At 54.7% G+C, this 27,976-nt stretch overlaps 1 protein-coding gene across 7 annotated transcripts in view; it reads right to left on the reverse strand.

Annotated features, from left to right (window-relative positions):
* Nucleotides 1-27,976, reverse strand: part of CIT (citron rho-interacting serine/threonine kinase) — a 165,091-nt gene that overhangs the window by 123,889 nt on the left and 13,226 nt on the right. For all 7 annotated transcript variants that reach the window (XM_029051857.2, XM_029051843.2, XM_029051851.2 and 4 more), the window contains exons 5-8: nucleotides 23,708-23,850; nucleotides 22,920-23,013; nucleotides 15,719-15,922; nucleotides 14,895-15,048 (exon numbers count right to left, since the gene is read on the reverse strand). In XM_029051857.2, coding sequence (XP_028907690.1) covers nucleotides 14,895-15,048; nucleotides 15,719-15,922; nucleotides 22,920-23,013; nucleotides 23,708-23,850 — 595 coding nt within the window. The remainder of the gene's footprint in view (nucleotides 1-14,894; nucleotides 15,049-15,718; nucleotides 15,923-22,919; nucleotides 23,014-23,707; nucleotides 23,851-27,976) is intronic.

A 27,976-nucleotide genomic window follows, 5' to 3' on the forward strand; every position in this document is an offset into this window, starting at 1 on the left:
GTCCTCCCCACGAGGGACGGGGACTGTGCCTGATCTTGCTCCATCCGCCCTAGCGCTGGGTACAGAGCTTGGCACGTAATCATTTAAAAACCGTGATTATTATCGTAATAACGGAATCACGCTTCTCACTGGGTGTTTTTTTGTCTGTTTGATCGTTTTTACGGCATTCAAGTCCTCACTATCCGTCTAGCGGCGTCCTAAGCGCCGACGCCTGTCGGAAGAATCGAAAGGGATTCGCTTCAAGTGAGTTTCAGGTAGAGATTAGAGATTCTCCCACGTAAGAGTCCGCTGCCGAAAGAAAAATCCCCTCTGACGTAGCGCGACGACCGGCGAGACCCAGTGAGGCCGCGCGGTCAGCAGAGGCGCGTAAACGGCTCCTTCAAGGAAAGACCGAGGAGGAAGAAACCATGATCATGCGACATCTTCAAACCGCTGAAGAAAGCTGGGGAAAGTCTGGCCAATTTAAGAATGTATGAAATGCCAAAGCACAGCGTGAAAAGACCTGAGAGTCAAAGTAGACTTAAGGAGAATAAGTTGCTCGTGTTTTAGAAATCAGCCCGGTGCTGGGATATTTCAAGGACGACGAGAGTCGGCAAATGGCGTCGACCGAGTGCTGACTCTGTGCGGAGCACTAAGCGCCCGGGAGAGTTCCAAGGGTGGACGTCATTCCCTGCCCTCGCGAAGCTTACGGTCTAGACAGGTATCGACATAAATAAATAAATGATAGATAGGTATATAGGTGCTACGGGGCTGAGGGTGGGGCGAATATCACGTTCTTAAAGGGTACAGATCCACGGGCATACGCAATAAGCAGCGTGGCTCAGTGGAAAGAGCCCGGGCTTTGAAGTCAGAGGTCACGGGTTCGAAGCCCGGCTCTGCCACTCGTCAGCTGTGTGACCGGGGGCAAGTCGCTTCACTTCTCTGGGCCTCGGGGACCTCGTCTGGAAAATGGGGATGAGGACTGTGAGCCCCACGTGGGACATCCCGATTCCCCCGTGTCTACCCCGGCGCTTAGAACGGTGCCCGGCACGTAGTGAGCGCTTAACGGATACCAACGTTATTATTATTGTTATGGTACTTGTCAAGCGCCTACTACGTGCCGAGCACCGTTCCAAGCGCTGGGGTCGATAAGTTGATCAGGTTGGACACGGTCCATGTCCTACATGAGTCTCACGCTCTTATCCCCATCTTAGAGATGAGGTAACTGAGGCACCGAGAAATGAAGCGACTTGCCCAAGGTCACGCAGTAGACAAGTGGCAGAGCCGGGATTAGAACCCGGGTCCCTCCGACTCCCAGACCCGGGGTCTAGGCGACGCAGAAGGGGGAGAGAGAGAGAGAGAGAGAAGGGGAGATGAGGACTTAGTAGGGGATTGCCTCTTGGAGATGGGATTTAGGGAAGCAGCGTGGCTCAGTGGAAAGAGCTCGGGCTTGGGAGCCAGAGGTCGTGGGTTCGAATCCCAGATCTGCCACTTATCAGCTCTGTGACCGCGGGCAAGTCACTTAACTTCTCCGTGCCTCGGTTCCCTCATCTGTCAAATGGGGATGAAGACTGTGAGCCTCAAGCGGGACGACCTGATGACCCTGTATCCCCCCCAGGGCTCAGAACGGTGCTCTGCACAGAGGAGGCCCTTAACAAATACCAACATTATTATTATTATCATTTCTGTAAGGCCTTGAAGGTGGGGAGAGCGGTGGTCTGCCGTAAACGAAGGGCGAGGGAGTTCCGAACCAGGGGCAGCGCGTCGACGAAGGGGCCGGCGGCGAGACAGACGAGATCAGAGTAGAGCGAGTAGGTCGGTATTAGAGTCAGGAAGTCAGATAGCCTTCCGCTATCCTCAGCCTTGGTCGGGCCCTTGTCAAAAGTATCTCATCCAGTTTGGGTGCTACTCAGTTTAATATTAATATGACTATATTTTGAGACGTAGAAAAATAAAGCGAAACCTCCTCGCTATTGGCTTCCGAGCCGTCCATCCCCCGGCCCCCTCCTACCTCACCTCCCTCCTCCCCTTCTCCGTCGCAGGCCGCGCGCTCCGCTCCTCCGCCGCCGCTCCCCTCCTCCCCGGGCCTCCTTCTCGCCCGTCCCGCCGTCGACCCCCGGCCCGCGTCCTCCCTGCGGCCCGGAACGCCCTCCCTCCTCACGCTCGCCAAACTACCCCGCTTCCCTCCTTCAAAACCCTACCGAGAGCTCACCTGCTCCGGGAGGCCTTCCCAGACTGAGCCCCCCCTTTTCCTCTGCTCCTTCTCCCCTCCCCATCGCCCCACTCCCTCCTCCCTCTGCTCTACCCCCTTCCCCCGCCCTCTCAGGACTTGGGTATATTAGCGTATTTATTTTATTCGTGATGTGTATATTTCTCTAATTCTATTCATTTATACCGATGCCACCGACGCCCATTTACTTGTTTTGTTGTCCGGCTCCCCCCTTCTAGACCGTGAGCCCGTCGTCGGGTGGGGATCGTCTCTATCTGACGCCGAATCGAGCCTTCCGAGAGCTTAGTGCAGTGCTCTGCACACAGCGGGTGCTCAATAAATACGACTGAAGGAATGAAAAATAGGAGATGATCCAGAAGGGGAAAAAAGAAAGGGATTAAAAAGTCAGAAAATGAGACCTACTAGAAAAAGCCAAAGGAACTGAGATCATTTAGTCCGGAGAAGAATAGGTTGAGGGATAATCGCGGTTAGCAACCCATCGGTTATACGTTAGACCGCTGACCCGGCTTTTTCTCCGTGTTCGCTTTAGAAGGAACAGAAAGAAAAGGGCTTAATTGCAGCACGAGTTTTAAACTCCGCGTGAGGAACAGCCTCTTTTCAGGAAGGGTTGTTCAGGACGGAGCAGCCCGCCGAGGGAAGTCGCGCAATCTCCCTGTCCGTTCTACTGTCCTCTCGGTACGGTTCAGTAAATATCCAATCTTATTTACTCGGCGCTTACTGGGTGCAGAGCACTGTACTAAGCGCTTGGAACGTACGACTCGGCAACGGAGACAATCCCTGACCGACAAGGGGCTCACGGTCCGAAAGGCCGATGAACCGGAGCGGCGGGGCCCAGTGGAGAGGTCCCAGGAGTCGAGGGACTCCCCCACGTCGCTTGTGTATCTATGTACGTGTTTATAATTCCATTTACTTATATTAATGAGGCGTATATAGCTTCTATTGATGCCTGTTTACGTGTTCCGATGCCCGTCTCCCCGCTTCCAGACTGTGAGTCCGTCGCGGGCAGGGATCGTCTCTATTTGTTACCGAACTGTACCTCCCAAGTGCCTGGCACAGCTCTCTGCACACAGTAAGCGCTCAATAAACACGACCGAATGAACTGAATGGATACATGTAATATTTATCATTTTATTTATATCAACGATGGCTATATATCTATAATTCCATTTATTCATATCGATGCGATCGATGCCCGTTCATTTATTTTGACGCCTATCTCCTCCGTTCTAGACCGTGAGCCCGTCGTGGGTAGGGATTATCTCTATCTGTTGCTGAGTCGTACTTTCCAGACACTCGGCACCGTGTTCGGCACACAGTAGGGGCTCAGTAAATACGACTGAATGAATTGCTGAATGAATGAAAGGGACCCGGTTTCTAATCCCGGATCTACCAAGTGCCTAAGATGGGTCACTTGATCTGTCAGTGCCTCGGTTTCCTCCTCTAACAAAGTGGGGCCGTTCCCCCTTCCTCTTCTGACCGGGAGCCCCACGTGGGACAAGAACCGGGTCCCACCGTTCGGACCTGTATCTTCCAGTCAACGGAAGCAGCGTGGCTCAGTGGAAAGAGCCCGGGCTTGAGGCTCAGAGGCTGTGGGTTCTAATCCCGGTTCTTTACTTTCATTCAATTGTATTTACTGAGCGCTTACTCTGTGCAGAGCACCCTACTAAGCGCTTGGAATGGACAAATCGGCAACGGTTAGAGACGGTCCCTGCCCTTTGACGGGCTTCCGGTCTACCTGTCAGCTGTGTGACCTTGGGCCAGTCACTTACCTTCTTTGTGCCTCAGTTACCTCATCCATAAAACGGGGATGAAGACCGTGAGCCCCATGGGGGACAACCTGGTTACTTCATATCTACCTCATTGCTTAGAACGGTGCTCGGCACGTAGTAGGCGCTTAACGAATACCGTCGTCATTATCATCATCTTGAATCTACCCCAGCGCTTAGTCCAGTGGCTGGTACATGGTAAGCATTCAACAAACGCCATTTAAAAAAAAAAAAAGCTGAGCGACCGGTCAGTGAATCGATTGGCTTTATCAAGTGTTTAATTCAATTCGGTAGCATTTATTGAGCGCTCACTATATGCAGACCACTGTACTAAGCACCCGGGAGAGCACGATATGACAGAGTTGGTAGACGCAAGATTCCAGTCGCCGCTCCGCCACTTGAGCAAGTCACTTCACTTCTCTGGGCCTCAGTTATCTCATCTATAAAATGGGGATGGAGACTGTGAGCCCCACAAGGGACAGGGACTGGGTCCAACTCCGTTCGCTTGTATCCACCCCGGGGTGCTTAGCACAGTCCGTGGCACACAGTGAGTGCTTAATAAATACCAAAACCGTCATTACTATCATTCCCTGCCCACAAGAAGCTTACGGTCAGAGGAAGCCATACCGGATCACACTAATGAACCTTCCAGCTTAACTAAATGCTTAAAAGCAGGAGAAGCAGCATAGCCTAGTGGAAAGAGCCCGGGCTTGGGAGTCAGAGGACGTGGGTTCTAATCCCGCCTCTGCCCCCTGTCCGCTGCGTGACCTCGGGCGAGTCGCTTCACTTCTCCGTGCCTCGGTTCCCTCATCTGGAAAAGGGGGATTAAGACTGAGAGCCCCACGTGGGACAACCTGATTACCTGGATCTATCCCAGCGCTTAGAACAGTGCTTGGCGCATAGTAAGCGCTTAACAAATACCATAATTATTATCATTATTCTTTTTAAGGGAACACCGTGACTTGCTTTCCTGAACATCCATCATCCCGGCTAGGAAAGTATCGTCTAGCATCTCTAACTTTCCTGCCGGGGAGCCGTTATGGATCTCTCGCCCCCAAAATTGATCCAGACTCTTCTGGGACTTCCTAGGATATTCAGCCTGCTAGGGCTTAGTACGGAGCTTGGCACGTAGTAAGCGCTTAACAAATATCACCGTTCTCCTTACTACTCCCTATCCCCTGCCTTCATCATCTTGTAAACTTCATTTACCTTCTTGTTTTTTTGGTTGTTGGTTTTTTTTTTAATGGTGTTGGTTAAGCGCTTATTATGTGCTAAGAACTATACCGAGCGCCGTATTAAGGTTGGACACAGTCCCCGTCCCAAGGGAAGCTCACATTCCTCATTCTCATTTTTACAGACGAGGTAACCGAGGCACAGAAGTGAAATGACTTGCTCAAGGTCACAGAGCAGACAAGTGGCAGCGTCGGGATTAAAACCCAGGTCCTTCTGGCTCCCAGGCTCTTCACTTCTCCGAGGGAATAGGCTTGCTATTTTCAATCTTCATTCATTCATTCGTTCCATAGTAGTCACTGAGCGCTTACTACGCGCAGAGCACCGTATTAAGCGCTTGGAGCGGACAATTCGGCAACAGAGAGAGACGGTGACGGGCTCACGGTCTCATCGGGGGAGACGGACGGACAAAAACAAGACGACTTAATCGCGATAAATCGGATCGAGGGGATGGACGCCTCATTAACGGAAGAAATAGGGGAATAAAAATCTATACGAATGAGCAGAGTGCTGAGGGGAGGAGCAGAGGGAAAGGGGGCTCAGCTGAGGGGAGGTGAAGGGGGAAGAGGTTGACCGCCCTCCCTCACCCCGTCCGCCTAATGATCTCGGTTGTCTCCCCCTCTCCCTCCTCCGTCCCTCTAACGCCCGACCAAAAACGGGCCTAACGGGGGCACCTCAAGAACCGCAACACCTGGCCAAAGAACCCCGATTTGTCCTACTTAATAATTACGGTATCTGTTAAGCACTTACTACGTGCCAGGCGCCGTACTAAGCGACGGGATGGGAAACGGCCCGGCGCGGCGACGAGAGGTCGGGCTCGGGAGTCAGAGGCCACGGGTTCTAATCCCGGCTCCGCCACTCGTCTGCTGGGTGACCATGGGCGAGTCGCTTCACTTCTCCGGGCCTCAGTTACCTCATCTGGAAACGGGGATTAACCGTGAGCCTCACGTGGGACGACCCGATGACCCTGCACCTGCCCCAGCGCTCAGAACGGTGCTCGGCACGTAGTAAGCGCTTAACCAATAACAACGTTATCATTATCATTATTACTTCACTGGGCCTCAGTTCCCTCATCTGGAAAATGGGGATTAAGACTTTAAGATAGGGACTGGGTCCAAACTGATTAGCTTGTATCTACTAAAAGGCTTCGAACAGTGCTTGACACAGAGTAAGCGCTTAACGAATACCACGATTATTATTAAGCAGCGTGCCTCAGCGGAAAGAGCGTGGGCCCGGGAGTACGGAGCTCGTGGGTTCGAATCCCGGCTCCGCCACCTGGCAGCTGTGCGACCGTGGGCGAGTCGCTTCACTTCTCTGGGCCTCGGTCGCCTCATCCGTCAAATGGGGATGAAGACCGTGAGCCTCACGGGGGACAACCTGATGACCCCGTATCCACCCCAGCGCTGAGAACGGTGCTCCGCACATAGGAAGCGCTTAACGAATACCAACATCATTATCACTATCGTACAAGCAGATCGGGTCAGACGCGGTCCCCGACCCACGTGGGGCCCACAGTCTCAATCCCCGTCTTACAGATGAGGTCGCTGAGGCACCGAGAAGCGAATGACTTGCCTGAGGTCGCAGAGCAGACGAGGGGCGGAGGCGGGATCAGAACCCGTGACCTTCTGACTCCCAGGCCCGGGCTCCGTCCCCTCCGCCACGCTGCTTCTCGACTTAATGCCTGGGGCCTAGAAATACATTTTAGGATTCCCTAGCCCCGAAGAGAGAAAGGGATTATCAGCACTCAGTAAGTACTACTGCTCGATCGATGGAGGGGCTTCTTGGTTTTCTCCGAAGCCCCGAATGAGTCCAACACCTGTCTAGTCACCAACCGTGTGTTCAAAGAAGCAGCGTGGCTCAGCGGAAAGAGCCCGGGCTTGGGAATCGGAGTTCGTGGGTTCGAATCCCAGCTCTGCCACTTGGCAGCTGTGTGACCGTGGGCCAGTCGCTTCACTTCTCTGGGCCTCAGTTCCCTCATCTGTCAAATGGGGATTGACCGTGAGCCTCACGTGGGACGCCCCGATGACCCCGTATCTCCCCCAGCGCTTAGAACGGTGCTCTGCACCTAGTAAGCGCTTAACAAATACCAACATTATTATTACTCTTTCCCAGCGCTTAGTCCAGTGCTCTGCACACAGTAAGAACTTAAGAAATCCTACCACCGCCCTACAGAGGTAGCCTGACCTAGACTGACTCATCGCCATCCATCCTCCTCCTCTCCTCCCGCTGTAAAACCCTTCCCCCCTCATCCCTCGCCCTTGCAGTTACCCAGGCAACCCTTTCCATCCAGGCCCGAGACCTAAGGGCACCCATCAATCAATCCGTGGTAATAACGAGAACAGTAGCAATGTCGGTAATAATAATAACGTTGGTTTCCCGGGGCTGGGGGAGATACAGGGTCATCAGGTCGTCCCACGTGAGGCTCACAGTTAGTCCCCGTTTTCCAGATGAGGGGACTGAGGCCCAGAGAAGTGAAGTGACTCGCCCACGGTCACCCAGCTGACGAGTGGCAGAGCCGGGATTCGAACCCTTGACCCGTGACTCCCAAGCCCGGGCTCTTTCCACTGAGCCACGCCGCTTCTCTATTTATCGAGTGCTGAACACTGCACTGAGCACTTGGGAGAGCCCGAAACAGCCGGACGAGCGGACGCCTCCCCTGCCCGTCGCGAGCCTCCCGTCTAGAAGAAGGACTTCCAGCCCCCAGAGAGAACGGTCATCGCCCCGGTCGTCCCACGGACGGGACTAGGAAGAAATCCCACCCGCCGCCATTCAATCTTCCTCCCCTAATCCGTGCAAATTCTCCCGGTTAAATTCTTCTATTCTCTCGGGGCTTTTCGGAGGGTAAAAGGAACGCTACGCCGAAGCGCCGGGTGAACCGACGGAAATTTCCTCGGCCTCCAGTAACCCGCCCTCTCCGTCTTAATAAAGACGGAGCAAGTGAGGAGGAGGGGGCCCTCCGGGCTCCCCGCCAGATTCGCTTTCCCGCCCTTCACTCTCGCTTCCTCGGGGGTCTGAGGCCGGAGACCGGGCCGGGGCCCAGCTTCTCTCGAATTTATTTTTTTTTGAAATGGGGCTTTTAAGCGCTACGCGCCGGGCACCGAGCTAAGTCTCGGAGTAGACGTAAGATCGGGTCGGACCCAGTCCCCGGCCCACGGGGGGCTCTCGGACTAAGTCAGAGGGAGGAAGACTTAATCCTCATTCGACAGGTGGGGTAACGGGCACAGATAGATATATATATATATATATATATATGTCGGTATCTGTTAAGCGCTTACTAGGTGCCGAGCACTGTTCCAAGCGCCGGGGGAGGTACGGGGTCATCGGGTTGTCCCACGTGGGGCTCACACACTTTTAATCCCCATTTTCCAGATGAGGGAACAGAGGCCCAGAGAAGTTAAGTGACTCGCCCACAGTCACCCAGCTGACAAGGGGCAGAGCCGGAATTCGAACTCATGACCTCTGACTCCGAAGCCCAGACTCTTTCCACCGAGCCACGCTGCTTCTCTATACAGAGAAGTCAAGTGACCCACCCGGGGTCACGCGGCGGACAGGTGGCCGAGTCGGGATCGGAACCCAGGTCCTCCGACTTCCAGGCCCGTTGAGAAGCAGCACGGCGTGGTGGCTGGAGCCCGGGCCCGGGAGACAGAGAGTCGTGGGTTCTAATCCCGGCTCCGCCGCTCATTCACTCAGTGGTGTTTATACTGAGCGCCGACTCTGTGCAGAGCACTGGACTAAGCGCTTGGAATGGACAAGTCGGTACCAGACAGAGACGGTCCCTGCCCTCTGACGGGCTTACGGTCTAATCGGGGGAGACGGACGGACGAGGACAACGGCAACGGGGGCAGTGGCGCTCGTCCGCTCTGTGACCTTGGGCAAGTCGCCTCACTTCTCTGGGCCTCGGGGACCTCACCTGGAAAATGGGGATCGAGACTGGGAGCCCCGCGTGGGACAAGGACCGTGTTCACCTCGATTTGCTTGTATCCACCCCAGCGTTTAGCCCTGCGCCTGGCACGTGAGCACTTGACAAATGCCATTTTTATTATTATTATTATTATTATCATCATTCACTAGGCCGTGCTGCTTCTCAACTGTTTTTCAAGCTAAACTTCATCTAGAAATATGAAAGGTTTTTAAAGCCCTTGCAGGGAAACCTAAAAAAGCGTACGAGGCTCTTTCCACTAGGTCCAGTGGGGGGGGGTCGGGGCCTTCTCCCTTCTCCTTCCCGAGGTCCCTCCAGTGTCCCCCTCCCCAACTTTCCTCCCAGATTTCTTGCACATCTCTCGTGGGGCGCGAAACGAGCAGAAATGAAACTGCCCGGAAATCAAAAAACCTAGAACCCTGACATTTTTTTCTTTCTTTCTCGATGGCGCTTACGGTGCGCCAGGAACCGTTCTAAGCACCGGGGTAGAGACAAGATAATCGCCAAGCGCTCGGCGCAGTGCTCTGCACACGGTAAGCGCGCGATATATACGACCGAATGAATTGAATCGAAGGTTGGACGCAGTTCCCGTCCCACGGAGGGGCTCACGGTCTTAATCTCCATTTTCCCGGGGAGGGAACCGAAGCCCAGAGAAGTGAAGCGACTCGCCCGAGGTCACGCAGCAGACAAGATTAGAATCCAGGTCCTTCTGACTCCCAGGCCCGGGCTCCATCCGCTACGCCACGCTGCTTCTACTCTCCCAAGCGCTTAGTACGGTGCTCTGCATATATCAAGCCCTCAATAAATACGACTGAATAACACGACAGTAACTGTGGTGTTTAAGTGCTTACCATGTGCCGGGCACTGTGCTAAGCACTGGGGGTGGATCCGGAGTAACCGGGTTGGACACCACACGGGGATCCCAGTCTTAATCCCCATCTTCCAGGCGAGATGAATGAGGCCCAGAGAAGTGAAGTGGCTTGCCCGAGGTCACGCAGCAGACGAGATTAGAATAATAATAATAATAATAATCATGTTGGTATTTGTTAAGCGCTTACTACGCGCAGAGCACTGTTCTAAGCGCTGGGGGAGATACGGGGGCATCAGGTCGTCCCCCGTGGGTCCCACACACTTTTAATCCCCATTTTCCAGATGAGGGGACTGAGGCCCAGAGAAGTGAAGCGACTCGCCCACGGTCCCACGGCTGACGAGCGGCAGAGCCGGGAGTCGAACTCATGACCTCTGACTCCCAAGCCCGGGCTCTTTCCACTGAGCCACGCTGAAGTGGCTTGCCCAAGGTCACGCAGCAGACAAGATTAGAATCCAGGTCCTTCCGACTCCTAGGCCCGGGCACCAGCCACTAGGCCGAGCTGCTCTCCTCCTGCGCCTATCAGGTGCCGGGCGCCGTACTGAGCGCTTGATAAATACGAGATGATCAGGTCAGACTCGGTCCCTGTCGCAGAGAGCGCTCACAGCCTAAGTTGCTTTTGTTTTCTTTTTCTGTATATACGTTAAGTGTTCACCCCGTGCCAGGCCCTCTGAGTGCCGAGTTACACGATAATCAGGTTGGACACGGTCCCCTTCCCACATGGGGCTCCCCGTCTTAACCCCCACTTTATAGATGAGGTAACTGAGGCCCAGACAAGTGACTTACCCAAGGTCACGCCGCGCAAAAGCGGCGGATGCAAGATTCGATCCCCGGTCCTTCTGACTCCCGGGCCCCGGTCCTTTCCGCTAGCCACGCAGAGGAGCAGCGCGGCTCAGCGGAAAGAGCGGCCAGAGCCCGGGCTTGGGAGTCGGAGGTCATGGGTCCGAATCCCGGCTCCGCCGCTCGGCAGCTGGGCCGCTGTGGGCGAGTCGCTTCACTTCTCTGGGCCTCAGTGACCTCATCTGGAAAAATGCGGATTAACCGTGAGCCTCAGGTTCATTCATTCATTCATTCAATAGTAGTTACTGAGCGCTTACTATGTGCACAGCACCGTACTAAGCGCTTGGGATGAACAAGTCGGCAACGGATAGAGACGGTCCCCGCCGTCCGACGGGCTCACGGTCCGATCGGGGGAGACGGACGGACGAGAACGATGGCGATACGTAGAGTCGAGGGGAAGAACGTCTCGTAAGAACCGATGGCGACTAAATAGAATCGAGGCGACGCACGATTCATTGACAAAATAAATAGGGCGACGAAAACACATACGGTCGAGCGGACGGGTACGGTGCCGCGGGGATGGGAAGGCAGAGGTGGAGGAGCGGAGGGAAAAGGGGAAAAAGGGGGTTCGGCCGCGGAGAGGTGAAGGGGGGGCGGCAGAGGGAGTAGAGGGAGAAGAGGAGCTCGGTCCGGGAAGGCCTCTCGGAGGAGGTGAGTCTCAAGTAGGGTTTCGAAGAGGGGAAGGGAACCGGTCCGGCGGAGGCGAGGAGGGAGGGCGGCCCGGGACCGCGGGAGGACGCGGCCCGGGGGTCGACGGCGGGAAGGGCGAGACCGGGGGACGGCGGAAAGAGAGACGGGAGGAGAGGTAGGAAGGGGCGAGGCGACGGAGAGCCTCGAAGCCTAGAGTGAGGAGTTTTCGTTTGGAGCGGAGGTCGACAGGCAACCACCTATCAGGTGGGACGACCTGATCGCCCTGTATCTCCCCCAGCGCTTAGAACGGTGCTCTGCACATAGTGAGCGCTTAACAGATACCAACGTGACTAGGCCCTGCTGCTTCTCTCTTGAGGGGAAGATGGTGGGTGGCCACTGCCAGGCTCAAGAGGTCTACGGTCTAATGATGACGTTGGTATTTGTTTGTATTTGTTAAGCGCTTTCCATGTGCCGAGCACCGTTCTAAGCGCCGGGGTAGATACGGGGTCATCGGGTCGTCCCTCGTGAGGCTCACGGTTAATCCCCATTTTCCAGACGAGGGAACTGAGGCCCAGAGAAGTGAAGTGACTCGCCCACGGTCACACAGCTGACAAGTGCTAGGTGTGCAAGTCCAAAACGGAGACCTCCTTTCCTCTTCTCCCTCTCCCTTCCGCGTCGCCCGGACTCGCTCCCTTCATTCATTGGAAAGAGCCCGGGCTTGGGAGTCAGAGGTCGTGGGTCCTAATCCCGGCTCCGGCGCTTGTCTGCCGTGTGACCTTGGGCGAGTCACTTCACTTCTCTGTGCCTCAGTTACCTCGTCTGTAAAACTGGGGATTAAAAAACTGTGAGCCCCACGGGGGACAACCCGACGACCCTGTATCTCCCCCAGCGCTTGGGACAGTGCTCTGCACGGAGGAAGCGCTTAACAGACACCACAATAATAATAATAATAATAATAATAATAATTCATTCCCCACCCCGTCAGCCCCACACCACTTATGCCCATATCTGCCACTTCTTCATTTCTATTAATCTTCGCCTCCTCCCCTGGACTGTAAGCTCGTCGTGGGCAGGGAATGTGTCTGTTCACTGTTAAGACCGAACTCTCCCAAGTGCTCGGTCCAGCGCTCCGCACGCAGTAAGCCCTCCGTAAATACGATCGAATGAATGAATGAATGAAAACCGAGTTTCACGGCGGCCCACCTTCCGTCTCCACCTGTCCGATGAAAACGTGCCCAACTACTGGTCGATAAAGCCTCGCAGGTTAGCGATTTAAGGCTAGAAGGAGGGTCAGTTTGAGCTGCCTCTTAATCTTGTTTTGACCCGAGGAGACCCCGGAAATAGTCATCCGGACCCCTTATCGCCTGCTGTTTCGATTTAAGAAGTAAAGGATCTTGCCGGTTGGGTTTTGTAATCCTATCTTATCGGCGCCGTGCAGAGGGTACTCCTGTGCATTTGGCGGTTACCCGTCATCGGAAGGCACGTCGATCTGACTGCGAGCCCGTCACCGGGCAGGGACGGTCTCTATCTGTTGCCGAACTGTCCGTTCCAAGCGCTTAGTACGGTGCTCTGCACGTAGTAAGCGCTCAGTAAATACTGCTGAATAAAGCCGGTCATCGGATAAATCACCATTTCAACTCCCTATCTGGTCAGACCTCACACTTCATTGCTTGTTTATTTTCGTACATAATATTATCTATTACTCGATTTCATTAATGACGTGTAGCAGGGATCGTCTCTATCTGTTGCCCAATTGTCCATTCCAAGCACTTAGCACAGTGCTCTGCACATAGTAAGCGCTCAATAAATACTATTGAATGAATGAATACATCTATGATCCCGTCGGTCTCTTTTGATGGCATCGACGCCTACTTGTCTTGTCCGCCGTCCGTCTCCCCCTCTTAGACTGTGAGCCCGTTGTCGGGCGGGGACCGTCTCTATCTGTTGCCGAACTGTACATTTCGAGCGCTCAGTACAGCGCTCCGTACCCAGAGAGTGCTCGATGACTACGACTGAACGAATGAACGAATCGTAGACGTTTTCGGCCAGAGGCAGCGTTGCCTACTGGATAGAACCCGGGCCTCGAGTTCAGAAGGACCTGGGTTCTAATCCCTGCTCCGCCGCTTGTCTGCTCCGGAACCTTGGGCAAGCCACTTCACTTCTCTGTCCCTCATCTGTAAAACGGGGCCGTAGACCGAGAGCCCCACGTTGGGGCAGGGACCGTGTCCAACCTGATTTGCTTGTATCCACCCGGGTGCTTAGTACAGTGCCTGGCGCATAGTAAGTGCTTACCAAACGCCTCACAGTTATCATCATCACCTCCCCCGGGGGGAGAAAATTCAAGCCGCGTACCGCACCTGGCAGGTGATGGCTCTGATAGCCGCTCCCTGAAAATCTACTTTTACCCTCAATCCGTCGTATTTACCGAACACTGTACATTTGGGAGAGTAAGATATATCGGAGTCGGTGGACACGTTCCCTGCCTGCCACAAGCTCACAGTCTAGAGGGAGAGTCGGACGTAAGTATAAATGTATATGTATTTATGAAACGCTCTGGGCCTGTCACTCCCCTCCTTAAAAACCTCCAGCGGTCGCCTATCGACCTCCACACCAAACAGAAACTTCTCACTCTAGGCTTCGAGGCTCTCCGTCACCTCGCCCCGTCCTGCCTCTCCTCCCTCCTCTCTTTCCGCCGCCCGCCCCGCACGCCCCGCTCCTCCTCCGCCGCCCGCCTCCTCGCCGTCCCCCGTTCTCGCCCGTCCCGCCGTCGACCCCCGGGCCGCGTCCTCCCGCGGCCCTGCGACGCCCTCCCTCCTCGCCTCCGCCAAACCGACTCTCTTCCCCTCTTCAGAGCCCTACTGAGAGCTCACCTCCTCCGAGAGGCCTTCCCGGTCTGAACGTCCCCTTTTCCCTCTGCTCCCTCCCCCTCCCCCCCCCCTCATCTAAGCCCCTTTTCCCCCCTTTCCCTCTGCTCCTCCCCCCTCCTTTCCCCTCCCCTCAGCACTCTGCTCATTCGTATAGATTTTTATCACCCTATTTCTTTTGTTAATGAGGTGTCCATCCCCTTCGTTCTATTTCCGTTGATCACGTTGTCTCGCTTTTGTACATCTGTCTCCCCCGATCGGATCAGACTGTAAGCCCGCGACTGGGCAGGGACCGTCTCTCTCCGTTGCCGAACTGTCCATTCCAAGCGCTCAGTACCTCGCTCTGCTCATAGTAAGCGCTCAATAAATACTATTGAATGAATAAATTTATTCCGGATGTGGACGTAAATGCCGTGGGGCTGAGGGAGGGGTGAATGAAGAGAGCAAATCCAAGTTCAAGGGCGGCGCAGAAGGAGGTGGCAGAAGAGGAGATGAGGGCTCGGCCGGGGAAGGCCGTTACGCTTCATCATGCCCGAGGCCCGCATTTAATAAACGCTAATATACTTACAGTTACGAAGGTTGTTCCAATCGATTTTGGAGAAAAACGGATGGCAGCAAAGACCCTCATAATTTAGCCTCTCTTTCTGTCCACACAACAGACTCTGAATTAGATCAAGAAATTCGCCGCTGACTTTGGGGCCATCTGGAAACTTCAGAAACCTCTGTATTTAAAGACAAGTACATATTTATTTTTCTGGGTGACTGCTGCTTCTCGCCACGAATCTGAACTAGGTTAATACTTCCGCTTCATCGCCAACGTCACCGTCGATGGTTTCTACGGAGCGCTTACTGGGTGAAGAGCACCAGTGCTCACCGGGCGAAAAGCAGTGCATTAAGCGCCTGGGACAACACGGTACGACAGTCGCGTTTACCGAGGGCTCACTGTGGGCAGAGCACCGTACTAAGCGCTCGGGAGAGTACGCTATAATAGAGTCGGTTGACACGTCCCCCGCCCGCGATGAGTTTACAGTCCGGAGGAGGAGACACACGTCAACATACACGAATTTCACGTAGATAGCCTTGAATGAAAGTTTTTCCGCCAGTCGTCTTTCAGTGGACCAAAGCCATCCTCTTCTCCACAGACGGCCTACCGCTATTACTACGGAATGGAAAATCTCGGCAAGGACGTGCCCGGGAAAGGCTCAATCTGAAAGCATCCGCAAGGATACCTCCAGCGAAGGCTGGCCACGGTGGGTCACCCTCCAAGGACGAAAATAATTTCCTCCGTCCACATGGAACACCTCCACCACCGTCGGAGAACAATCTCTCCTCGCCTCGCCCGGCGAGCGCTCTGAAAACGGCATTTCTCCATCCCACTCGCCGTCTCTTTACCTGGAAGTTCGCGATGTTATTAAAAGTCTTCGCAGAGGTTCCCTCGGTGAATGGGGATTTCCCATAAATCATCTCGTAGGCAATAACGCCCAAGGACCACCAATCGCATTCTGGGCCGTGGGTCCCCTTGCCATCCCCGTTCATCACCGTGAGCACTTCGGGGGCCATGTAGTCGGGGGTCCCAATCGGCAGCCTGGCGTTCACCTGGGAGCACAGAAGCAAAAATGGCCGGTCACCCGCCGGGACGGAGAAACCGCTCCTTTTTCGGCCCCATCTTTCACCCGGTTGGGTGAGATGACGGATGTTCACGGGCTGTCCACCAGCGGCGTGGCTCAGTGGAAAGAGCACGGGCTTCGGAGTCGGAGGTCATGGGTTCGAATCCCCGCCCGGCCACTCGTCAGCTGTGTGACTCTGGGCGAGTCCCTTAACTTCTCGGTGCCTCAGTGACCTCATCTGTAAAATGGGGATGAAGACCGTGAGCCCCACGTGGGACGACCTGATTCCCCTGTGTCTACCCCGGCGCTTAGAACGGTGCTCGGCACATAGTGAGCGCTCAACAGATGCCAACATTATTATTATTGTTATTATTAACCTTCCCCGAGACGAAACTGGATGATCGTCCGATCGTATTCATCTAGCGCTCGAGCGCTTGGGAGAGTTCGACAGGACAAGAAACAGACACGTTCCCTGCCCACGATGAGCTTACAGTCCAGAGGGGAGACGAACATACTTATGAAGAAACTAATTACAGATATGGATGCAAAATCCTAATAATGTTGGTGTTCGTAAAGCGCTTACTACGTGCCGAGCACTGTTCCAAGCGCCGGGGGAGATACGGGGTCATCGGGCCGTCCCACGTGAGGCTCGCGGTTAATTCCCATTTGACAGATGAGGTCACTGAGGTACAGAGAAGTGAAGTGACTCGCCCACAGTCCCACAGCTGACAAGTGGCAGAGCCGGGCGTCGAACTCATGACCTCTGACTCCGAGCCCGGGCTCTTTCCACTGAGCCACGCTGCTTCCCCTATCATAATAATAATAATAATAATGCTGGTATTTGTTAAGCGCTTACTACGTGCCGAGCACTGTTCTAAGCGCTGGGGGAGATACGGGGTCATCGGGTCGTCCCACGTGAGGCTCGCAGTTAAATCCCCATTTTACAGATGAGGTAACTGAGGCCCAGAGAGGTGAAGTGACTCCCCCCCCAGTCACCCAGCTGACAAGCGGCAGAGCCGGGCGTCGAACCCATGACCTCTGACTCCCAGGCCCAGGCTCTTTCCACTAAGCCACGCTGAACCATCGTGGCCTAGAGGCCAGAGCGAGGGCCTGGGAGTTAGAAGGACCTGTGTTCTATAATCCCCCTCCGCCACTCGTCTTCTGAGTGACCTCGGGCGAGTCGCTTCCCTTCTTTTGGCTTTAATTACCTTATCTGTAAAATGGGGATTAAGACGGTGAGCCCCATATGGGACAGGGACTGCGTCCAGTGGGATTAGCTGGTATCTTCCCCAGTGCTTAGTCCAGCGCCTGGCACACGATAAGCACTTAAACCATACAAAAATAAGGAAACGCTCAATAAATAGGATGGATCGACCGATCGCTTGGCTGTACTGAATTCCTTGAAATCCTCACTGAACCCATGGCTATTTTCTTCCTCCTCCTGCTTTCCCATCCCCTCGGGATGGGAGAGCCGCCCTTCGGTTCAATAATAATAATGATGAGGATGATGGCATTCGTTAAGCGCTTACTACGTGCCGAGCACTGTTCTAAGCGCTGGGGGAGACACAGGGTGATCGGGTTGTCCCACGTGGGGCTCACAGTCTCCATCCCCATTTTTCCAGATAACTGAGGCACAGAGAAGTTGAGTGGCTTCCCCAAGGTCACGCAGCTGACAAGTGGCGGAGCCGGGATCAGAACCCACGTCCTCTGATTCCCAAGCCCGGGGTCTCGCCACTGAGCCACGCTGCTTCTCTAAGCGGTTCGAAGATGAGGCTAAACCACGGACGTGAGCGGATCGACGAGCTGCGGGTTTCGGTCACTCATATTTATCGAGGGCTCACCGTGTGCCGAGCACTGTCCTGAGCTCTTGGGAGCAGATGGAATAACGGTACGGACACATTCCCTGCCCACAGTGAGCTTACAGTGTAGCGGGAGAGAAGGGCATTAATATGAATGAATAACTACGTCTCGCAGAGAAGGGTCCCGTGGCCACGTGGAAAAATCCCATTCCCTCCGGTTGTGGGACTGAGAAACCACCCCGCGATCGTCACGGCTCCGTTGACAAAGATCTCTCCAGATCACGGGTCATCCGGCACCCCTCTCCCTCTAGACCGTCAGCCCGTCGCGGGCGGGGAACGTGTCTACCGACTCCGTTCTATCGGACTCTCCCAACCACTTAGTACAGTGCTCTGCACGCGGTAAGCGCTCGATAAATACCACCGACTGACATCTACCTCCCTATCTCCCCGTCTAGACCGTAAGCTCACTCTTGGGGGAGAACGGGCCTACCGACTCCGTCAGAGTATCCTCTCCCAAGCGTCTAGTACCTTGTCCTGCACCCGGTAGACGCTCAAAGGCCCCCGCTCGATTGAGCTTTGACACCTCGGGCCACGGGGCTTTGCCCAGGGCCACGAGATGGACTTCTTTTCTCGTTTTTTTTATGGAATCCGTTAAGCGCTTACTACCTGTCGGGCACTGTACTAAGCGCTGGGGTAGATCCAAGCCGATCGGCCTGGACACGGTCCAGGTCCACCAACTTGGACGCGTCAGCCTCCGTGCGGGCGACCCCATTTCTTCTGACGGCGGCACCGGGCAAGCGGGAGAGAAAAAGCTAAATCCTGAAAAGGTAAAAAAAAGCCGGGAAGCCAGAGAAATCCGTTTCCCCAGAAAGCCCCTTTTCTGGGTCGGGGTGGTGGAAGGACTCTTACAAAAGACTCACAGAGCCTACCCCGCTTATTACCCTGTTAGCCGGATCCGGTCTGTACATTTTTTTTTAAGACGCTCACGCGTCGGTCGACTGTATTTATTGAACGCTTACTGTGAGCGGAGCACCCTACTCAACGCTCGCGAGAGTACGACGCGACGGAGTTGGCAGATACGATCCTCGCCTGCAAGGAGCATGCAGTCTAGAGGGGGAGACGTATGAAAATAAATTATAGTTACGGACCTCAGTTGAATAAAAGGCGCCAATCGAAGTGCAGGGGCGATAACAGTAACGACGATAATTATGGTTTTTGTTCAGCACTCGCTACGTGCCAGGCACCGGGCTGAGGCCCCGGGGTGGACACGAGCAAATCGGGTTGGACACGGTCCCTGTCCCTCTTGGGGGTTCACGTTATAAGATCCCCATCTTACGGACGAGGCGACTGCGGCACAGAGACGCGAAGGGACCTGCCCAAGACAAGCGGCAGAGCCGGGACGAGAACCCAGGACCTTCCGACTCCCAGGCCTGCGCCCTCTCCACTACCCAGTGCCGCTTCTCCGGTGCAGCACGGTGACGCAGAAGGGAGAGGGAGAAGTCAGGGCTCAGACAGGGAATCTGAGAGGTCGTAGGCTCTAAAGAAGGCTTTGAAGGAGGGGAGCGCGACTGTCCGACGGATACGAAGGCGGGAGGGAGTTCCGGGCCGGAGGCGGGAGGTGAGTGAGAGGACGGGGCCGAAACAGATGACACTGAAGTACGGTGAGTAGGTTGGTGTCAGACGAGTGAAGCGAGTGAGAATAACACTAATTCGCGTTATTAGGAAATACCCGTTCTCACTCCTACTTAGCACCGCGAGCCCCAAGTGAGACGGGGACCGTGCTGAACCGGCTCACGGTGGATCGCCCTCAGCGTCCTGTACAGTGCCTGGAACATTTTAAGCACTCGATACCTACCACAATCAATCAGTCAATGGCGTTTATTAACTAAATACCTGTTCTCCATCCTCCTCGGACTGTAAGCCCCACACGGGAGAGGGACTGTGTCCGCCCTAATTAACCTGTACCTAACCCAGCGCTTAAAACGGTGTTGGACACACAGTAGGCGCTTAATAACAAAATACCCTTAAAAAAAATTCACCGGGACTAATCGGAAGAAACCAAGTAAGCTCTGTACCAAAAAAAAAAAAAAAAAAAAGAAAACAAACAGAGAAATCTCTTGGCATCCTAAAGACGCTTCGGTTTTGTGAATAATAATGCTGGAATTTGTTAAGCGCTTACTATGTGCCGAGCACTGTTCTAAGCACTGGGGGAGATACAGGGTCATCGGGTCGTCCCACTCGAGGCTCACGGTTAATCCCCATTTTCCAGATGAGGTCACTGAGGCCCAGAGAAGTGAAGTGACTTGCCCACGGTCACACAGCTGACGAGTGGCAGAGCCGGGATTCGAACCCATGTGAAATACCCTGCAGTCGTCTTGGTCTTCCTCTCACCATTCCTCTGACCTAGTTCCCTGAGGACCGCACTTGTCCAAGAACATATAGGTACCAGAGAGAAGCAGTGTGGCCTAGTGGCTAGAGCACAGGCCTGGCAGTTAGAAGGACCCGGGTTCTAATCCCAGCCGCTCCACCTGTCTGCTGGGCGACCTTCGGCAAGTCACTTCACTTCTCTGGGCCTCGGTTTCCTCGCCCGGAAGGTGGGGATGAAGACGGTGAGCCCCACGTGGGACCGTGTCCAACCCGATCAGCTCGTATCGACCCCAGAGCTCAGAACGGTGCCTGGTACGTAGTGCTTAACAAATAACAGTTAAAAAAAAAAGTACCAAAATGGGAAAAGGCCATTTCAAAAAGCTGAGAGGTAATAATAATAATAATAACGTTGGCGTTCGTTAAGCGCTTACTACGTGCAGAGCGCTGCCCTAAGCGCCGGGGTAGACACAGGGGAATCAGGTTGTCCCACGTGGGGCTCTCGGTCTTAATCCCCATTTTACAGATGAGGTCACTGAGGCCCAGGGAAGTGAAGCGACTTGCCCAGAGTCACACGGCTAAGTGGCAGAGCCGGGATTCGAGCTCATGACCTCTGCGAGATTCTCCCCGTTGCGTCTGGGAGGCTTCTCCCAGTTGTCCAGGGATCCACTCAAGACTCATACAAAGTTCTGGCCTCCTCTCGGCAGCCACCCCACTTTCGCCAAGCCAGAGCAGAGGATTCTGGTCAACGACCGGACAGATTGACCTTCCTGTGCCCTGCCTTCTCTCGCTGAAGGGGTTGGAAGTCTTCCGTTCATTCAGTCGTATCTACTGAGCGCTCACTATGTGCAGAGCACCGGGCTAAGCGCTCGGAACGGACACTTCGGCCGCAGAGAGAGACCATCCCTGCCCGTCGACGGGCTCACGGTCCAATCGGGGGAGACGGATGGACAAAAGCGAGACGACTTAATCGCGATAAATCGAATCAAGGGGATGGACACCTCATTAACAAAATAAACGGGGTAGTAAAAATATCGACAGATGAGCAGAGCGCCGAGGGGAGGGGAAGGGAGAGGGGGAGGAGCAGAGGGAAAGGGGGCTCGGCTGAGGGGAGGGGAAGGGGGGGAGGAGCAGAGGGCGGAGGGGGAGCAGAGAGGGAGCAGAGGGAAAAGGGGTAGCTCAGTCAGGGAAGGCCTCCTGGAGGAGGTGAGCTCTCAGTAGGGCTTCCCTGACTGAGCCCTCCTCTTCTCCTCCTTTCTGCTCCACCTCTACCTGCGGCTTCGTTCATCCTCCCTCCCATCCCCTCAGCACATATCTGTATATATCTGGCATCTATTTATATTAATATCCGCCTCCCCCTCTGGACTGTGAGCTCGGCGTGGGCCGGAATGCGTCCGTTGTCCTATCGCACTCGCCCAAGCGCTTAGTGCAGTGCTCTGCACACAGTAAGCGCTCGATAAATACGACCGAATGAAAGGGGTGTGGTCACAGCCTTTCCAGGGTAACCGCCAGAAGCCCACCCCCGTCGTCTTACTCCGGAAAGTCCACAGGCCCGTCACTAGCCATTCTTCTCTGTTTTATGGTCTATGTTAAGCGCTTACTACGTGCCAAGCACCGTACGGAGCACCGGGGTAGATACGAGCTAATCGGGGTAGACACAATCCCCGTGGGGCTCACAGTCTTAATCCCCGTTTTACAGACGAGGGAACTGAGGCCCGGAAAAGTCAGGCGGCTCGCCCAGCCAGGGTCACACCGCAGACAAGCGGCGGAGCCCGGATCAGAACCCAGGTTTTTCTGACTCTCAGCCCGGGGCTCTATCCGCTGGGCCACCCTGCTTTTCTGCTGTTGCTCCCCTAGAGCTGCAGGACCTGTTTACTTGTTCTGATGTCCGTCTCCCCCCCTTCTAGACTGTGAGCCCGTTGCGGGCGGGGATTGTCTCCGTTCGTTGCTGAACTGAACTTTCCAAGCGCTTAGTGCAGTGCTCTGCACACATGAAGTGCTCAGTAATAATAATGATATGGTATCTGTTAAGCGCTTACTAGGTGCAGAGCACCGTTCTAAGCGCTGGGGGAGATACGGGGTCATCGGGGTGTCCCACGTGAGGCTCACGGTTAATCCCCGTTTTCCAGTTGAGGTAACTGAGGCCCAGAGAAGTGAAGCGACTTGCCCACAGTCACACGGTTGACAGGTGGCAGGGCCGGGATTCGAACCCATGACCTCCGACTCCCAAGCCCGGGCTCTTTCCACTGAGCCACGCTGCTAAATACGATCGAAGGAATGAACGAATGAGGGACCAGGTGACACGGATCCTACTCCTCTTCACCGGAGGCGGGAAGTCCGGTCCCACTCCCTCAGAAGAAAGGACGGACTCTACAGGCTTAGCCGGCCCCCAAACCCCTCTTTCCCCTTCCACCAAGGGAAGAATCCGGCTCATCAGCTTGAAAATGGCTTCACGGGACGCAGGAACCGAATCCTCTCCCCGACGATCAGTCCATCGCATTTACTGAGTGCGGAACACCTTACTAAGCGCTTGGGAGAGCACGCAGTAACGGAGGCGGTAGACCCGCTCCCCGCCCCCAAGACGCTCGCAGTCTCACAAGAACTTTATGGATCCGCTGCGGCTCCAAACTGTTCTACTGATACCCTTCTATTTGGAAAACAAAATATTTGGGATCTATACTTCGAAGTATTTCCACGAAACTATCTTCCCAAACAGACAACGGAGAAGAGAGGCTAAGGCAAATGCAAACGGGGGAGCGTTTTCTCCCTTAGCCTTTCTTAAACGATCCAAATCTAACCCGACGGTAAATCTTACTTTATTACCGTTTTATTGACGGTCATCTTGGCAGCTGATCCAAAATCCACCAGCTTGATGTGCCCTGTCCGGTCAATGAGAACGTTCTCTGGTTTGATGTCTCTGTAAAAAATAAAATAGAATAGAATAAATAGGGGCCGGAATCGATACCGCTTCCCAAACCAGTAGGTCGTTGCTAACCCCTGCGGTTAAATCTTCAATGTCAAGCGTCCCCTTCGGAGGTCTGGGTAGCTCCGAATGACTCGGGAATATCAGCACGAATTTTGAAGCAGGTAGAGTTCAAAATTCATTTCTGGATGGTTTACCGGATACCCACGGATACCGAGCCCCACGGATCCAGGTTGGACGGAAGAGTCACGATCCCAGAAGAAGAAGCCATTTTGCTCCTTCGAGACGGGCACGCCTCTAATTCACTGAACTTGAATGGCATATGAGTCTCTAAGAACCGAAACGGTTTCTTTCTCCGGGATCGTGACTCTTCCGTCCAACTTGAATCCGTGGGGCTCCCGCTTCCCGGCAGATAAAGAGCGGCAGGTCGGGGAATCAGACGACGGCATCCGTTAAAGCGCTTACCGGGGCACGAGGCCCCGGGAGAGAACGCACAAAGCTTCCAGGTCTTATTAGCACCCTTTGTGGGCATCTTGAAGTACTTCCATCAGCTGCGTCAGAACGGATGGCTTGTACGAGCTCATTTTTTAGTTCTATCGCTCCGGGGGGGGGGGGGGGGGGGGGGGGCGGTGAGGACTCGGAGACGAGCCGGCGAGATGACTAGGTAGAGCGTGAGTAACCTGCTTACCGGTGAACAAAGCCCATGAGATGAACGCTGTGAATGGCCAAAACCAGTTCGGCTAGGTAAAACTGAACCATATTTTCATCGATTTGGTCGTCGTAGCGGTTCAAGAGCGAGAAGAGGTCCCCTCCCGGGAGATATTCCATAACCTGTGGACGGATCACAAAACCCAAAAAGAGCAACCGGGACATCGGACCCCCGTAGTCGCTTAAAACAGTTGTGTTTATTGAGCGCTTACTGTGTGCCGGGCACTGTCCTAATAGCTTGGGAGAGTTACGAGAAGCAGCGTGGCCTATCCGATAGAGCCCGGGCCTGGGAGTCGGAAAGATCTGGGTTCCGGTCCCGGCCGAGCCACCTGCCCGCTGCACGACCTTGGGCAAGTCACTTCGCTTTTCTGGACCTCAGTTCCCTCGGCTGTAAAATGGGGATGAAGACCGTGAGCCCCACGTGAGACAGGGACCGTGTCCAACCTTGTATCTAGCCCAGCGCTCAGTAGAGGGCCTGGCACATCGTAAGCACTGAACAAATACCATTAAAAAAAAGACAAAATAAAGCAGACACAAACTGCCAAATAGGAAACGGGCAAATGGGCACGAACTTAGCTATAGATGTTAAAAACCAAAGTTAAGGGGGGGGGGGGGGGGGGGGGAACGTAGGGGAAGCAGCGTGGCTCAGTGGAAAAACCTCGGGCTTCGGAGTCAGAGGTCATGGGTTCGACTCCCGGCTCCGCCACTTGTCAGCTGGGTGACTGTGGGCGAGTCGCTTCACTTCTCTGGGCCTCAGTTACCTCATCTGTAAAATGGGGATTAACCGTGAGCCTCACGTGGGACAACCCGATTACCCTGTATCTCCCCCCAGTGTTTAGAACAGTGCTCTCACATAGTAAGCGCTTAACAAATACCAACATTATTATTATTATGTAAAAATACACAAGAAAGCAGTTTGGTGGCCCTTAAAGCGGAGAACAGCTGCCTTCTAAACTTTGTTCCAGTCTCCGTTTTCTCCGTTAGCGGCCACGAGTCAAGTCGCTTCCTTCCTGCCCGGGTGACGAAGCCTTTGATCCAAACAGGATGAAATTCTAAAACGCACTCACTGAGAAAGAGCCTCAGATACAAGATGCAGAGGAAACTATTCCACCGGCCCTGATAACTGGAGAAACTCCTCGAGGCATTAATGCGCTCAGAGACTGAACTGAGGTCATTAAGGGGTCTGAATATCCCATTTCGCCAATGAGAAAAACTGCAGCCCGAAAGGCCCGGGGCCTCAAACGGGCCGCGCTCCCAGAAAGGCAACGGCCCCCTTCTGAGGGCCGGCTTCCAAACGCGGGCTTCTGTAGCCCCAACACCAGAACGCGCTGGCAAAACAAACTTGCTGAACGATTAACTTGAAGAGGAGCCTTAGAAGTCGATCATCTTCCCGAGGGCGGCAAAACAGCACATGTCGGGTTGTCAAAACTACCGTCAACGGCAGCGGTTCGCTCAGAGGGAACAGCCCGCGACACGTTCGCTAATTGGTTCCCCGGCCCCCGGCCCTCAAGCCCAGATGCGACGCGATCTCGTGCACACCAGCTGGGAGGGGGAAGTGGGTTGCCTCACAACCGGCTCCATCCCCCCAGAAAAGAGAAGAAAAAATTGTCGCCCACTAAGAAGCGCCAAGGCGGGGTCAGACCTAAGTGGGACGTGTTCAGGAAGCTCTTTCTCCCTCTCCCTTCTGGGTCACCCTTTCGATCGATCGTATGGCCTGAGCGCATACTGTGCGCAGAGCACCGTCCTAAGCACCTCTTTTAAGGGATTTGTTGTTAAGCGCTTACTATACGTCAAACGCCGTTCTGAGCGCCGGGGTAGATACGAGGTGGTCTGGACAGAGTCCCTGTCCCGTACGGGGCTCGCAGACCGTGTAGGAGGCAGAACAGAAACGAGGTACAGAGAAGTTAAGCGCTCGGTGCGGTGCCCTGCACACAGTAAGCGCTCAAAATATACGACCGAATGAATGATGAGCGAAGCGCTCGGTTCGGCGTCCCGCACAGAGTAAGCGCTCGATAAATACGATCGAATGAATGATGAGTGACTTGCCCAAGGTCACACAATTGGGAATTCCCAGGTCCTCGGATTCCCAGTGCTGAGCGGCATCCACCCTGATTCTATTTATTCGCCATCGTTTTCATGAGACGTTCTTCCCCTCGACTCTATTTATCGCCATCGTTCTCGTCTGCCCGTCTCCCCCGATTAGACCGTGAGCCCGTCGAAGGGCGGGGACCGTCTCTCTCTGTTGCCGATTTGTCCATTCCAAGCGCTTAGTACAGTGCTCTGCACATAGTAAGCGCTCAATCGATACCGTTGAATGAATATTCGCCCCCCCCGTCCTCCTCAGAGCGAGAGAGAGAACAATACGACGGAGTCGACAGACACGGTCCCTGCCCACAGCGGGTTTACGGTTTAAAGCGGGAGACGGACAGTACTCGAAATAAATCAATTAAGGGTACGCACGGAAGTGCTGTGGGGCTGAGGGAAGAGCGAGCCGCCCGGCGATAAAAAGAGCAGATCACGGCGACGCAGAAGGGAATGGGAGAAGAGGAAACGAGGCCTTCGTCGGGAAAGGCCTCTCGGAGACGTGCTCCCAAGGTGGGGAGAATAACCGTCCGTAGGATACGAAGAGGGAAGGCATTTCGGGCCAGGGGCGGACGTGGGCGAGGGGTCAGCGGCGAGGGGAGCGAGATCAAGGTACAGCGAGTAGGTTGGCATTAGAGGAGCCAAGTGCGTGGGCTGGGTGGGAATAGGAGAGTAGCGGGGTGAGAGAGGAGGGGACGAGGTGACCGAACGCTTCGAAGCCAGGTACGGGAAGCGCGGAGAGATGAAAGCCAGGTTAGAAGCACAGTAGGCGGGAGATGGAGGACCCGCTTACAACTAGCCTGGGAAAAAGAACACAAAGAGAGAAAGATGGTTACATAAGACCGGCATCCATCCCCGATTTCTGGACGTCCAGAAACGGCTGCGACTCATTCGCTCAAAAAAACCAGGCATTTCCAGGTGACAGAATCCAGACAGGCCCACGCTCGGCGATGCCTTCACCGGTCACGTAGCGCCGGCGACGACGTTGGACCAGCTGAGTCGGAAAATGAAGTCCGAGATTCGGAACGCCGAGACCCCGAACGGAGGGGGCCCGCTTGACGTCATCTGCAGTTCCTCAACTGAGAGGTCATTTTGACATGGCGCCTGCAGTAAATGTCCTAAATCACCCGCGCCAACGGGAAAGGGCACCGCAGCCAGCCGTCGGGGCCTTGAGGAAAAAACTGCACCCAGCGCGGTAGGCCGGGGCTTCGGGCTGCTGACGCGAGAAGACGGTAGCGGAAGAATACTCCGGTGAAAAGGGCCCGGGAAACCACGGCGCGGCGTGGCTCAGTGGAAAGAGCCCGGGCTTGGGAGTCCGAGGACGTCGGTTCTAATCCCGGCTCCGCCACTTGGCGGCTGTGTGACTTTGGGCGAGTCACTTGGCTTCTCTGGGCCTCAGTTAAGGACCAAGACCGCGAGCACCTGGGACAACCTGATAACCTTGTAACTCCCCCGGCGCTTAAAACAGTGCCTGGCACATAGTAAGCACTTACATAACCATTATTATTACCATTCCGGTGTTCCAACGTGGATAGGAAGCATGGGCCCGGGAGTCGGAAGGCTAAGGGTTTAAAGGGTACCAATTCAAGTGCCGGGGCGATGCAAAGGGGAGAGGGAATAGGGGTAATTATAAGGCTCAGTCAGGGAAGGCCTCTTGGAGGAAATGCGATTTGAATAAGGTCGGCTCCTAAGTGCGGCGGGGGTGAGTAATAATAATAATAATGTTGGTATTTGTAAAGCGCTTACTACGTGCAGAGCGCTGTTCTAAGCGCTGGGGGAGATACAGGGTCATCAGGTCGTCCCACGTGAGGCTCACGGCCTTCATCCCCATTTGACAGATGAGGCAACCGAGGCCCAGAGAGGCGAAGTGACTCGCCCCCAGTCACACAGCCGCCAAGTGGCGGAGCCGGGATTCGAACCCACGATCTCTGACTCCCGAGCCCGGGCTCTTGCCACCGAGCTACGCCGCTTCTCAAGTGCTTAAGAGGCAGTTGAAAGGGAAATAGGTTGGGGAGATGAGAGCTTAATCAGGGGAGGCCTCGTGGAGGAGATGTGATTTTAGGCGGGCCCTGAAAGTGGACAGAGCAGCGCGTCTATCAGAGGTCAAGCGGGAGGGAGTTCCGGATAGGAGGGAAGGCTTGAGTAAGAGGTCAGATGAGAACGAGGC

The sequence above is a fragment of the Ornithorhynchus anatinus genome, chromosome 2 (assembly GCF_004115215.2).
Source record: "Ornithorhynchus anatinus isolate Pmale09 chromosome 2, mOrnAna1.pri.v4, whole genome shotgun sequence".
Lineage (NCBI taxonomy): Eukaryota > Metazoa > Chordata > Mammalia > Monotremata > Ornithorhynchidae > Ornithorhynchus > Ornithorhynchus anatinus.